Source organism: Emydura macquarii, unplaced genomic scaffold, assembly GCF_026122565.2.
Source record: "Emydura macquarii macquarii isolate MOO-44397 ecotype Brisbane River unplaced genomic scaffold, CSIRO-AGI_Emac_v2 contig_3305, whole genome shotgun sequence".
NCBI lineage: Eukaryota > Metazoa > Chordata > Testudines > Chelidae > Emydura > Emydura macquarii.
The window spans coordinates 921,034-935,177 of NW_027133442.1; the positions used below are offsets into that span (position 1 = coordinate 921,034).

Genomic DNA, 14,144 nt, shown 5'->3' on the forward strand with positions numbered 1-14,144 from the left:
GCAAATTTGCTATTGAAAAAGAACTACCTGGGTTACATTAATACATACATTACACATATTCAGAAATAGTCTGTATTGATCTAACAAAAAGTAAAAGGAATCTGGAAGGGAATTCACAGCACTGAAACTGGTACTTTAATGTATTAGTATACTAGCAGAACAATGGTAAGGGCCCAGTTATACCACCGGTACCCATTGAGTAGCATTTCTGAAAACAGTTCAATGGGACTGTTTTTGGAACTGCTACTCAATGTAAATGAGGGTTAATATATATAACCCAATTAATCAAATATAGGCTTGGAATAGAGTTCTAGCAGTAGCTTTGCAACAAATTAAAAACTTACATTGATTGAATTTTAAAACCTTCACTAATTTAACAAATTTCAGTAAATAACATATGTGAGTTCACAGAACACCCTCTTCATAGATTATTCAACTGCACAGGAAAATTCACAAGAGAACGCAAGCACATTCATTTAATTATAAGATACATTCACAGCTATGAAGAAATGCCTCTCATAATGCTCTGCCTCAGATTACTTTGGAAAGATAAACAGTATATGAAGATGTAGTGAAAGCAGTGAGCAAAACATAGGACCAAATCCTTTTAAAAAAGGAATATCTTTTTTCATTGTATGATTCTTCAACCAATGATTTCTTATATTTATCAGCATTTTTCATTCTGAAAAATCCCAGAATACTTTATAAACATTACCCATGATCACTCACCCATATCTGAAATATAGCCACTTCTAGAGTGTTAACATAGTAGCCATTCTGAACCAGCAATACTGTATTTTGTAGTAAGATTTAGATACAAGAGAACTACAGGAGGAATTTAGGCCAAAAGAATGTAATTTTGCTAGATGCCATTTAGCCAGGAAACAATAACTAACACCCCTAACTCTTGCAAACACCACAGTGGCATACTTAATGATCACATGTGATCGGAGCCTGGTTCCATGTCTTTTCTGAAAGATATCTCCCTTCAGCAGCATAGTGCTCCTTAGCACAATGCTTTGGCATCAATTTGATACCCACTTAGAGGAAAGAGAGATATCTACTGAATCACGAACCTTACTTCCTATAGCACCTAAGGGTCTCTGAGATGTTACCCATCCAAATACTGGCAAGGCTACATTCTGTTTCATCTGTGAGATTTAACACAATCACAGCCCAAGGTAACGCACTAGAAAGATGCATTTGCTTTAGATTAGGGTGATAATTGCCTTTAAAGCATAAAACATCATTTATCACAAGATTTGTAAAGGTCGTATCTCCTCGATCAGTATTAATTATTTGTATTACAATAGTGCCTAGGAGCCCTAGACATAGACCACATTGTGCCAAGCACTGTACAAACATAGAAGAAAAAGACAGTCCCTACCCCAAGAGGCTTACAGTCTGGTATATGAGATGAAAACCAACAGACTGATATAGTTCAGGGGTCGGCAACCTTCAGCAAGGGCTGTGCCAAATTCCCCCCAGCCCCCTCCCCTGCAGTGCTGGAGTGGCGGTTGGGGGGGGAGGGGTGGTCTTCAGGCCTGTTCCTGGCAGCAGTGGCGGGGGGTGTTTGCGGCCCTGTTCCCGGCAGCGGGTCTGCGGGCCTGTTCCTGACTGGGGGGGGAGGGAGGGGGGGCGGCGTGCGGCGGCAGCGCAGAGCAACGTGCGCGGTGCTGCTTGGGGATGGGAGCAGTGCGGCTCTGGCCAGGGTGCTGCATGCACTCAAAGTTGGCGCATGTGCCACCTTTGGCACGGGTGCCACAGGTTGCCAACCCCTGATATAGACAGACAGGGGAGTACAAGTAAACAATGAGGCAATTTGGTCAGCATGACGGGCAGTGGTCTCTGCACAAGAACAGCTTAATCATTGTCAGGTTTTTTGTAGATATCATTGCAAAGGAGAGTTTTGAGGGGGGGATCTAAGGTTGGATAAGCTAGCTATGTGGATGTTTATGGGAAATGCCAACCAAGCATGTGGGGCAACAAAGGAGAAAGCACAAAGATGCCTGTTTGGAAATTTAACAAGTGGGAAGTGGAGGCTGGCATCATGGGCCAAACAGAAGCAAACACTGACAGCTCAATAGTAAACGAGAGATAAGTAGTATACGGATTTACTATGAAGGGTCTTGAAAGTTAATACAAGAAGTTTATGTTTGATTCAATAGAGAAGGGGGAGCCTATGGTATATTCAAAGAGGGGTGACATTATAAAAGTGACGGGCTAGGAAAATGAATTTAGCAGCAGCATTCTGAATGGATATGAGTGGGGAAAGATTGCATTTGTCAAGGCCAGAAAAAAGAATGTCACCTTAATCAAGGCATAAGATGATTACAGCATGGATGAGAGTTTTAGTTGATGTAGAAAAGCCATATCTTAGAGATTTAGATATAGCCTGGCTATGAGGACCTAGAGAGAAATCTGCATTGAAGATGACATCCAGGTTATAGGTCTGAGTGACAGGCAGGATGGTGGTGTTGTCCACAGCGATAGAGAAAGGAGGTAGCAGGTGTGGGAGGGGGAAGATTAGGAGCTCTCTTTTAGCCATGTTTAGCTAGACATCCACAAGATGCTCAAGAGACAGAGCGAGATTTTAGTTTGGACAAAATACAACATGGAGCAGAGATGCTGGCATGGTAGTTAAATTTGTATTTGTGGATGAGATTACCCAGAAATGAAATGTATAGACAGAAGAGAAGGGGACCTAGGACAGAGGCTGTGGAACCCACACAGAAAATTAGAGGGCAGATGAAGAAGGACATGCTGAAGAAGAGGTTAGAACAGGGGTGGGCAATAATTTTTGGAGGGGCCACTCCACAAATTCTGGTAAACTGTCGCAGGCCTGGGCCACTTCCAGCTTCCAGTCACGTGACTGGAAGAAGGAAGTTCGGGAAGCAACTGGCCCGAGAAACCAAGCTGCCCGACACTCCAATTACCTTGGCAACTGAAGCGTCAGACAGCTTAACGATTCTCGGCTGGTCGCTTCCTGAACTTCCCACTTCTGATCATGTAACCGGAAGCCAGAAGTTCAGGTAGTGGCAGGCTGAAAACTGCCTGACGCTCCAGTGTAGCGCTCCTGTATGGTGGGCTGGTGAGCCAGACAGAAACGTTAGACAGGCTGATCCGGCCTGCAGGCCGTATTTTGCCAACCCCTGGATTAAAGTGTTAGGAGGAGAACCAGGAGAGGACATAGTCTTGTAAACCAAGAGAGGAAGAGATTTCCCCCAATTTGCAGTGGATTCATACAATATTGATTATATCGTTATAATACTGTATCTATCAAATAATTTTTTTGAAAGATCAACTTTTGTGTTTTGCTAAAACATCATTATATCATCATTAATATGGGATAGTAAAATCATAATACACTAACTGGAGACATCTTACTTGGATCACTGAAAAAAAATTGGATTTTTTGTGGGATATACGCAAAGCTTCTGAGCATAAACTAAAAAACAAAAGTAGCAGTTTTGGCTATGCCCAAATAAGCAACAAAGTGATGAGTCCTCCCTCCTCCAATATAATTCATCTGAAAACAAACAAACATGAAAAGGATGAAACAACTGGAAAATAAGACAAGTAAGTAGACTGTCATTTTAAATTGATCCCTGTCCTGAAAGATACTGGAGATGTACATCAGCAAATATTCAGGAAAGGAAGCTTTTGCAGTTTTCTATTTTCCTCCTCAAAACTTCATAGATTAGTATTAATTTATAAACAGCACATAAAGGCAACTTTAATAATGTGAATGAGATTTACAAACATTTTTAACCACATATTTGTTCAAGTATAGTAGTTTCCTTAATGTCTCAATTAGATCAACCCATGAATATACATGTAACTTAGGTCAATTTATAGTCTCTAATTTGAATTACACCATCATTAATCATGTCTCGGCTGCACTCCCTCAGCTATAATATGTGCTTCAGAATGTACTTGTCAGTTACAGCACAAATGCTCGTTTTTCAAGCCTTACGAAAACAATTCCATGTTCTGAGGCTAGTCGTGCGCCGCTTCCACTCACTCGAGTAAATAGTTTTAAAGGCACTCTGCTTTAGCTAGTCTGCATGCTGCCTGCCAGGCAACACGCCACTGCTGACACTGGTCATGGTACACACCTAATAGTCTGACCTCCTTTTCCTACTAATTGCATTACATAGCCAGCTGGCTCCAGAAAGGAGTCGTCTGTTTGATTGAAGAATTCCTGCTTTTGGGTAGGCATGGCTGCTACTTTTACTAAGTAACAGTCAGGCCTGACATCCCCATTGTTTGTCTGACAGTGTGCCCATCCTAAAATCTAAGTTTTATTTGTAAATTAACCAAGAAACTTCCTGCCAGAACAGCGCTGCCTGGAGACTGATAATGTGTGCCTTTCATTCCCTTTCACTCTTACTGTATCACTGCCAATTTGTTTTTCTGCTGCTGGCCAGCCTTAGGCTATAAAAGCCTTGTAAGACATAAGTGCAATTATAGTCCTGGAGTCAAATGAATTGGACAAATCCAATAGCACAGCTCTGTCCCCACTTTGCAAACCCCTACAGCTGTTAGATTAGCTGCTAAAAATCTAATCTAGCTATAGCTAACAAATTTCTGCACCGAAGGAGCAAGAGTTCAGTATAGGGTTGCAACCAGATTTCTGAATTGAAAATGTTCTACTATGACAATGGGAGAAGAGAGAATAAATCACTTTGAAATTTTGCAGCTCACTTTTAAACTGTTAGGTACAATTTAGTTAGACTAAGACAAGGGACTGTAGGATGCTGTTACTGAGATTGATTTTCATTCTAGCTGCAAGACATCCTGATAAAAGTTTTAACACTAATGATGCTAAACCTTATAGCTGGAAAAGGTACCAGCTGAATTTTGATTATGTCAGTAGGAAACCTTTTGTTCAGGGCCAAGTCTTTTAATATTATTTCGAGTTGTAATATTTATTTATTTTTAAAAGAGCAACAACATTTTTAATATAAAAATTTGATTTTTTACATTTAGGCCATAAAAATATGTAAAGGAATAAAAATATATTTGTAAATTATTGTAGTCTGTAGAATTACTGAGCCAAATTCATCCCTGATGGACATCCACTAATTTTAGTGAATTTTATACTAGAAATGGATGCATCCCCTTGTGCCTAATAAAAAAAAGACACCACAGTACAATATTTATGTGGGGTTCCTACATCAGTCTGTAATTCCACAACCCACAGAATCTATGGCCAACTGTACAACTGCAGTATTTACAGGATGCTTCCTTGGCCAGCAGAGATAAGACTTTCTGTTCTACTATCGGGCTTACAATACAAAATAAGATGATCAGCACACTGTTTGTTCTGCCTGGAGAAAGGCAGAAAGAATAAAGCAAAGAATACAGATATGAAATAGACCTACTGGCCTAGGAGCAACAGGGTTACTTACCAGTAACTGTTGTTCTTCGAGATGTGTTGCTCATATCCATTCCAATATAGGTGAGTGCACGCCCCGTGCACTGGTTCCTGGAACTTTTTTGCCCTTAGCAAGCCCCGTAGGGTCGGCTCAGGCGCCCCCTGGAGTACCGCACTCATGCCATGGTACATAGGGCACCACCGACCTCGCGGGCCCCCAGTCCCTTCTTTCTGCCGACTCCGACAGTGGGGACGGAGAGTGGGCATGGAATGGATATGAGCAACACATCTCGAAGAACAACAGTTATTGGTAAGTAATCCTGTTTTCTCTCTTCGAGTGATTGCTCATATCCATTCCAATTAGGTGATTAAATAGCCATATCTTGGAGATGGGTAGGAGTCAGTGTTGAGCTGCTCTCGCCAGTACTGCTCTGCCGAATCCTGCGTCCTCTCTCGCCTGCTGCACGATGGCATAGTGGGACGTGAAGGTGTGGACTGACGACCAGGTCGCTGCTCTGCAGATGTCCTGCAGGGGCACTCCTCCCAGGAAAGCCACAGATGAAGCCTGGGCTCTAGTTGAGTGCGCCGTCACAGCGCCCAGAAGCGGCACCTTCGCCTGCTTGTAGCAGGTCCTAATGCAGGTGGTGATCCAGGTGGAGATGCGCTGGGTGGAGACAGGTGAACCCTTCATCCAGTCTGCCACTGCCATGAACAGCTGCGCTGACTTGCGGAATGGCTTGGTCCGCTCAATGCAGTAGGCCAGGGCTCATCTGACGTCCAGTGAGTGCCATCTCCGCTCCTCCTCCGAATCGTGTGGTTTAGGAAAGAACAAGGGGAGGAAGATATCCTGGTTATAATGAAACTGGGACACCACCTTAGGCAGGAAGGCCGGGTGGGGTCTCAGTCGCACCTTGTCTTTGTAGAAGACAGTATATGGGGGCTCTGAGGTCAAGGCCCTAATCTCAGATACCCTCCTAGCCGATGTAATGGCCACTAGGAAGGCTACCTTCCATGAGAGGACGAGCAGTGGGCATGTAGCCATGGGCTCGAAGAGGGGTCTTGTCAACATGGTGAGGACCAGGTTCAAATCCCAGGGAGGCACCGGGTCACGGACCTGGGGATACAGCCTCTCCACCCCTTTGAGGAACTTGAGAGACATCGGGTGCGAGAACAATGACCTCCCCTCCAATGGCTGGTGGAAGGCCGAGATGGCCGCCAGGTGCACCCTCAGGGAGGCCAGGGCCAAGCCCTGCAGCTTCAGATGGAGCAGATACTCCAATATCACCTGTATGGGCGAATGGCTCGGTGGGATACCCCGGGACTCCGCCCAACAGGTAAAGCACTTCCACTTTGCTCGGTACACCACCTGAGTGGAAGGTTTTCTGCTACCCAGCAGAACCTGTTGGCTCTCTCTCCCTCCATCAGCCACAGAGTCTCCACACTGTCAAGTGGAGGGAGTCCAGGTCCAGGTGCAGCATGCGTTCCCGGTCCTGTGAGAGCAGGTCATAGCGCCTCGGGAGCAGGATCGGCGTGGCGATGAACAGGTCCAGCATGATGCTGAACCAATGCTGTCTCGGTCAGGCTGGGGCGACCAGAATGATGTCCGCTTTGTCCCTCTTGATCTTCAAGAAGACCTTGAGCAGCAGCGGAATGGGGGGAAACGCGTACATCAGGGTCCCCGTCCAGTCTATGAGGAACGCGTCGGAAATGGAGCCCGGCTCGTGGCCCCGGAGTGAGCAGTACCTCAGGCACTTCTTGTTCCAGGACGATGTGAACAAGTCCAGTTGGGGAACACCCCACTTGCGGAAAATGGAAGTCAGCACCTCCGGGTGTAGAGACCAGTCGTGGCAGGGTAGAAACGACCTGCTGAGGCAGTCCGCCTCGTCGTTCCTGACCCCTGGGAGGTGAGAGGCAGATAAGTGGAGGTCGTGCCTCATCGCAAGGTCCCAAAGTTGAATAGCCTCCTGGCAAAGAACCGAGGAGCGCGCCCCCCCCCTTGCCTGTTGATATAAAACATGGCCGCCGTGTTGTCCATCAGGACTTGTACCATCCTGCCCCTCAGGAATCTGAGGAAGACTTTGCAGGCCAGACGGACTGCCCTGAGCTCCCAAACATTGATGTGGAGACCCTGCTCCTGCACGAACCAAAGCCCCTGGGTGCTGAGGTTGCTGCTGATGTGGGCCCCCCAACCCACATCTGAGGCATCCGTGATCAGAGTTATCAAAGGCGTGAGTTCTCTGAAGGGGACACCCCTCAATACCTTCCCTGGGTCCGTCCACCAATCCAGGGAGGACAGAACTTGAGTGGGGACAGTGACCACTCCGCTTAGTGAGAGCCTGGCTGGTGCGTATACTGAGGCCAGGCAGCCCTGGAGAGGCCTGAGCTTGAGTCGGGCCAGCCTTACCACATATCTGCATGCAGCCATATGTCCCAACAGCTGAAGGCAGTGCCTGGCTGTCGTCGTGGGGGACCTGTGGAGATCTGTGATTATGGCGGTCATTGCCTCGAAGTGAGGCCGTGGGAGGAAGGCTCTGGCCTGGATGGCATCTAGGGTGGCCCCGATAAATTCTATGCACTGCACCAGGGTGAGCGTGGAATTCTGCTCACTGATGAGCAGACCCAGTCTGGTGCATGTCGCACAGGTGAGTGCCAGGCTGTTCCTCACGTAGGCCCTGGACTTGCCCCGGATCAGCCAGTCGTCCAGGTAGGGGAAAATTTGGACCCCTCTGAGGCGTAGGTGGGCCGCCACCACCACCATACATTTTGTAAAGACCCTTGGGCAGACGAAAGGCCAAACAGCAGGGCCGAAAATTGGTAGTGGCAGCCAGCTACCACAAACCGGAGGAACCTTCTGTGACTGGGGAGGATAGTGATGTGGAAGTACGCGTCCTTTAGGTCGAGGGCAGCATACCAGTCCCCTGGATTGAGAGCAGGAATGATAGAGGCTAGAGAGACCAAATGGAATTTGAGACACCTGATGAACCTGTTCAGATGTCGGAGGTCCAAAATGGGCCTCCGGCCCCCTTTTGCCTTGGGGATGAGGAAATAACGGGAATAGAACCCCTTTCCTCTTTTCTGAAGAGGAACCTCTTCCACCGCTCCAAGTAGGAGAAGAGAATTCACCTCCTGGATGAAAAGATACTCATGAGAGGGGTCCCTGAAGAGGGATGGGGAAGGGGGAGAGTCTGGGGGGAAGGCCGAGAGTTGCAGGGCATAACCTCTGCGCACTACGCTCAGGACCCAGTGGTCTGAGGTAATGCTCTGCCACTCGGCAAGGTATGGTCTCAGTCTGTTCAAGAAGGGAAGGTTTTGATCCAGAGGGACGGGGGAGGTGCCACCCTCGGGCGTCCCATCAAAATTGCTTTTTGTTGTTGCCCTTAGAGGGCGGTTGCTGTGGACCCCCTGAGGGGCCTTGGCGGTCCCGGCGGTTGGGAGCCCTATATCTATCCCGACCCCTCCTGGGTTGAGGGGGTCGGGAAGGCGGTCTTGGTGCCTGTTATGGCGGACGCTGGGGATGTGGCCGCGCCTGGCATCTTGCGGGCTGCGGCGTATACAGCCCCAGTGAGTTCAGGGTGGCCCTGGAGTCCTTCAGGGCGTGTAGTTTCTCATCTGTGCGATCTGAAAAGAGGCCAGCACAGTCAAAAGGCAGGTCCTGGACTGCCTGCTGGACCTCCTGTGACAACCCTGAGGACTGGAGCCAGGAGCAGTGTCTCATAACAATGCCCGATGCCATAGCTCTACCAGCAGCACCTGCAACATTGCAGGTGGACTGGAGGGCCGCTGTTGCCACTGTCGCAGCCTCCTGGATAAGGATGGCAAAATCCTCTTCCTGGTCCTGAGACCACCCTTGCAAGAATCTTTGGAGGGAGGACCATAGATTCAAGTTATATCGGCCAAGGAGAGCCTGGTGGTTGGCTATCCTGAGTTGTAATGCCCCTGTGGATTAAACCTTCCTGCCGAACAAGTCAAGCTTCTTGTTGTCCTTGTTCTTAGGGGTATTAGCTTGGGCCCCCCGTCTGTCACGCTGCTTGGCAGCCTCCACAATCAGTGACTGTGGGGCAGGATGGTTATACAAATATTCAAAGTCCTCAGCAGGGACGTAGTATTTACGCTCGGCAGCCTTCGAGATGGGGGCCACTGAGGCAGGGGTTTGCCATAGGGCCTTAACCGACTTTAAAACACGCTTGGGGACCCGGAGGGCAACCCTGGACGGTCCCGCTGAACCCAAGACCCCGAAGAGGGGGTCCTCCTCTTCGGAGAGCTCTTTTAGCTCCAAGTTTAAATTGTCCGCCACTCTCTTAAGAAGCTCCTGATAAACTTTAAAATCAGGGAGCGGAGCTCTCCTATCCCTGGTGGCTGCATCGTCCGGGGAAGAGGATGACGACTGCGGGAGGGGCCCTGTAGAGGGACCCTCCTGAGGGTCGGATTCCTCCTCAGAGGAATGGTCTTTTTCCACCCGGCCTGGAGGGTGGGGCGGTGGTATGGCAGTCGAAGAAGGGACCGACACCGTACCGTGGGCCGTCTGAGAACCGCAGGGCCCCCAGTAGGGCCATTGCCAGGGACCTTGGGGCCAAGCTGGGATTGGTCCTGGTGCCACATAGGGAGGAACCCCGTGTGCCTGGCGCCCCGAGCTACAGGACTGGTGCCGTCAGGACTTGCGGTCTCTGCTGGCCCTCCCCGATGACCCACTCCGGGACGATGAGTGGTCTCGGCGGTGTCTGCGGTGGGATGAGTGGCTGGAGGAGCTGGACCAGTGCCGTACCGAGGTCTTGTACCGGCGCTTCCTAGGAGACCGAGAGCAGTGCTGACCCTCTGGAGTGCACCCCCTCCTGGACTCTGCGGAGCGGGAGAGGTGCCGAGTGCTCCTCTGGTGCCGGGCCCGGCACCGGGCTTAAGGTCGAGGATCAGGAGCGGTGCCGATGTTCCCCGACGCTGGAGGAAGTGCGGCGGCGGCGACTGTCCCCGAAGCTGCGAGACCGGGACCTTGATCGGTGCCTGGCATGCCGGGTACCAGGCTCTGGTAGGCTGTGGTCCGGGGATCTGGACCGGCGCCGAGAGGACTGGGTTCCCGGTGGCACCAGGATCCACGCCGGACTGCGCACTGGAGACAGAGAGCAGTGTGTATCATCCACGGGCGCCGGGATCCGCACCGGACTTTGTGCCGAGGATCGAGACCGGTGCCGTGCTCCTCTGTCGGCCTCTGAAGAGTGGGAATGGTGCCAGGTGTGACGAGCAGTCGGTGCGGGGCTATACCCTGGGGATCTGGACCGGCGCCAGGTGTCTCCTTTCTCAGCCGCCAGGATCCATGCCGGGGTGCTCTCACGGGAGTGGGAACAGCTAGGCGAGGCGGGGCTTGGATGACATCGTCCCACTGTAGAACCTCAAGACCGGCCTTGGTGGTGTGGTATCGAGGGGCTCAATGATGCAGTGTTGGAGCTAGGAGGGGAGCCCGCACTCTCGACCCTCCTCGACCTTCGGGGGGAGAGGGGGGAACCTCGACCCCTGTCTCCGCCACCCACTGGGGCCACCCAGCGCGAGTTTGCCCCGAGACACTGGTCCCCAGGGCCTCGGCTGAGGAGGGGACGGAGGCATGGGCATGCCCATCAGGGCTCATGCCACGGCCAATGCCTCAGGCGTCGACGGCCCTTGCAGGGGCACTCCACCACCCCCAAGAGTCGGGGGAGGCTCCCTGTGGGGAGATGCTGGTGCCGGAGCGCACTCAACGGCATGTGGCTGGGGCATCTCCTGTGCTACCCCCGGCGGTACCGGTGGCGTGGGGGAGTCCATGTGAGTGGCACCTTGCCACTTCTTCTTTGGCACCGCTGGCTGCTGAATCGACTGTCCCGGTGCCGGCAGTGCGCTGTGCACCAACGATACGCTCGGTGCAGCGGGGGAGCGAGACGGTTCTGAGTCCGGATGGAGCGCGGACTCCATGAGGATTGCTTTCAGGTATGCATCCCGCTCCTTCTGGTTGCGAGGCTTGAAAGCCTTGCAGATCCAACATTTATCCCTCCGATGCTGCTCCCCGAGGCGACGGAGGTAGCAGTCGTGGGGGTCGCTGATAGGAAAGACCTTGCCGCAGGCAGCGCAGGCCTTGAAACCGGTCAAGCCGGGCATGGCTCAACATAAAGCCCCGAAGGGCAAGTCTTATCTCTAACTCTAACTATGCTACTAAATACTGTACTTAACCAAACAACAAACTCTAACAGCTAACACTGGAAGAACTACAGGGATTGCTGCTTGCTTAGAAAGCAAGGGGCAGATGTTCCAGCTACTGTCAACGGGCAGAAAGAAGGAACTGGGGGCCCGCGGGGTCGACGGCGCCCTATATACCACGGCATGAACGCAGTACTCCAGGGGGCGCCTGAGCCGACCCTACGCGGCTTGCTAAGGGCAAAAAAGTTCTGGGAACCAGTGCACAGGGTGCGCACTCACCTATATTGGAATGGATATGAGCAATCACTTGAAGGGAGAACATCAGGTTTCATGGAGGTGAAGTATCATTGAGAATCTGCCTAGTGGAAGCAGAGGGAAAGGGAGAAAGAGAATGCTGCCCTTCTCTGATCCTGGAATGGCAGCACACTATGATTCTCACCCCTGAGTAATACAAGTTCTCTTTTTAGCATTAGATATTTCTGTAGTAGCATCAAATGAATGGAAAACTACTAAAAACATGAGGTTTTAATGCCACAATATATAAATCTCTCCTCTGTCTTCCTTGGGAAGTTACAGCAGGGAAGGGAAGGAGTGCAAAAAGGTGTATTTTATATCCGCATCATAAAACTCTCGTCTCTTGACATACTTCTCCATTGAGATGGAAACATGGATTCCTCCTACATGAACATTTGGATGGATAACATCAGGCCTGTTGTGAATATGGCAGATACACGTCATGACCTTATTTGAGAATGTCACCCAGATGTGGCAACTCTCTCTCACTCCTGGATGAGTGACATGATGAGTCCAATGTTTTTATGACTTGTTCTGGTCAGGTTCTGACTGATCCACATGCAGAACAAAGGTGTTTGTGAGGGCAACTATGATATTTTCCTTTTGATTGAAATGCATGAGACAGTCACACGGAGATGTTTATTCAAGCACATAGTCCTATGTGATTCTGTTAGTGTACAGACCACCAAATGTGGGATTTCATAGTTTAGTTCTCTGAACTGGTCTGAGTGTTCCTGTTGGAGGAATGCTGGAAACGAGGATAGCAAATGAGAAAGCTGTGATGCCATTACTAATGGACTTTAACAACTCACTTTATGAGATTAGGGTGCCGACCATCCTTAAAACACGGGAAATGTTTGCCACGTGTCCAAAATATCGCTGGATTCTAGAGTGCCTGCCAGTTACTGTTCAATCTCAAAAGAAAAAATAGTTGGATATCAACAAAATTCTGAGTTGGTTTCTGTCTGGATTCTAGTCCTGCCTGGGTCCTTTGGAGCTGAGACTCTGTCAGGATTGTGAATGATCCAATGATGATTTTAAATTGAAGTCGGTTGGCTATTTTTGCTACTACACTCATCACTTTTCTTTCATTCCTTTTCTTTTTCTTTACTAGATTAGATTGCTCATTTGTTCATTCATGTTTATATTTTAAGAGGATGATACTTTATCGCATTTTATTACAATATATATGTTTTTATTCTGTTGCACTGAACTCTGAAGGTTTTGGCAGCGAGGCAAATGAAATAAAATGATTGCTATTATTATTACTAATAATGGTATTTGGTACTGCCATGGAAATGCAGAATCCAGTGTTTACAAGGCACTTAATTCAAGGGATCTAGCTGCAGAATTTAACTCCCGTGTGCTGCAGAATAAAGAAGGACTTGCATGTATAGTACAATTTGTATTTCGTTCAAATTTGATTTAAGCATATGAACATTACCTCCTGTATTTCAAAATAATTTACTAACAATATCTTAGAAATGTCTATCATAGTAAATGATATAAATGAGCTACCTTTTTGGTCAGTGAATCATCTGAATCTGATGGCATTCTTGTGGACACATGAAAAATGACTTCCACGGTAGAGGTAGCATAATATGGTGCTGTTTGTCCTGTGCTGCCATTACGTTGCAGACCACCCATAAATCCACAATGTGTTGAAAGCTCAACCTTATTGACGTAAAAGGGAAAACAATAAGGAAAAACCCTCTCCTTGCTGAGCCATACTTAAAGATTATAACACAGACAATCAATATGTGTGTGTGTGCATATATTTGAAATGTTAAGACTTTAATTTTGTGCATGTGGGGAGGGTCTTTGTATAACATTTTAGGATATGCCAGTTTTCAATTTCTGTAGCTGTAAGCTGCTAAGAAGAAACATCTCTATAACTAGAAACTAGACAGTCATAATGGAGACAAGGTGATTTGCTTACCTGTTAATATAGTTTCTTTTAGTCTTTAGTGGGTCATTACAGACAACTGGTATTATATCTTTCTACTAGCAAATGGAGGGAGGGATCAAAAAAAATTGCATAACACTAGGCTCCTTTATAAAGGCTAATTCTGTTTAAGCAAACCAGTTCATGGAACCTCAGAGTAATGAGCACCCTTAATGAAATATGAGCACCATGCACCCTTAATGAAAAATAAATGTCAAATATGGAGAAAATATAAACAAACAGGGAAACCACAGATGAAAAGAGCCTCTCTCACTAAATGTGGGTAATACCATTACAATTTAGTGAAAAATATAAATATCTAAAAGCATACATGCTCTGTACAGCTTCATTCTTATAATAACTGTAAAA

The 14,144-nt window shown here is 48.3% G+C and overlaps 1 protein-coding gene across 7 annotated transcripts in view; it reads right to left on the minus strand.

Moving 5' to 3' along the window:
• Nucleotides 1-14,144, minus strand: part of RALGAPA2 (Ral GTPase activating protein catalytic subunit alpha 2) — a 346,401-nt gene that overhangs the window by 105,179 nt on the left and 227,078 nt on the right. For 5 of the 7 annotated variants that reach the window (XM_067532894.1, XM_067532900.1, XM_067532897.1 and 2 more), the window contains one exon: nt 13,349-13,504. In XM_067532894.1, the coding sequence (XP_067388995.1) occupies nt 13,349-13,504 (156 nt within the window). Of the gene's footprint in view, nt 1-3,315; nt 3,530-13,348; nt 13,505-14,144 lie in introns of those variants that run through there. The other 2 variants (XR_010917130.1, XM_067532899.1) reach the window with 2 other exon arrangements.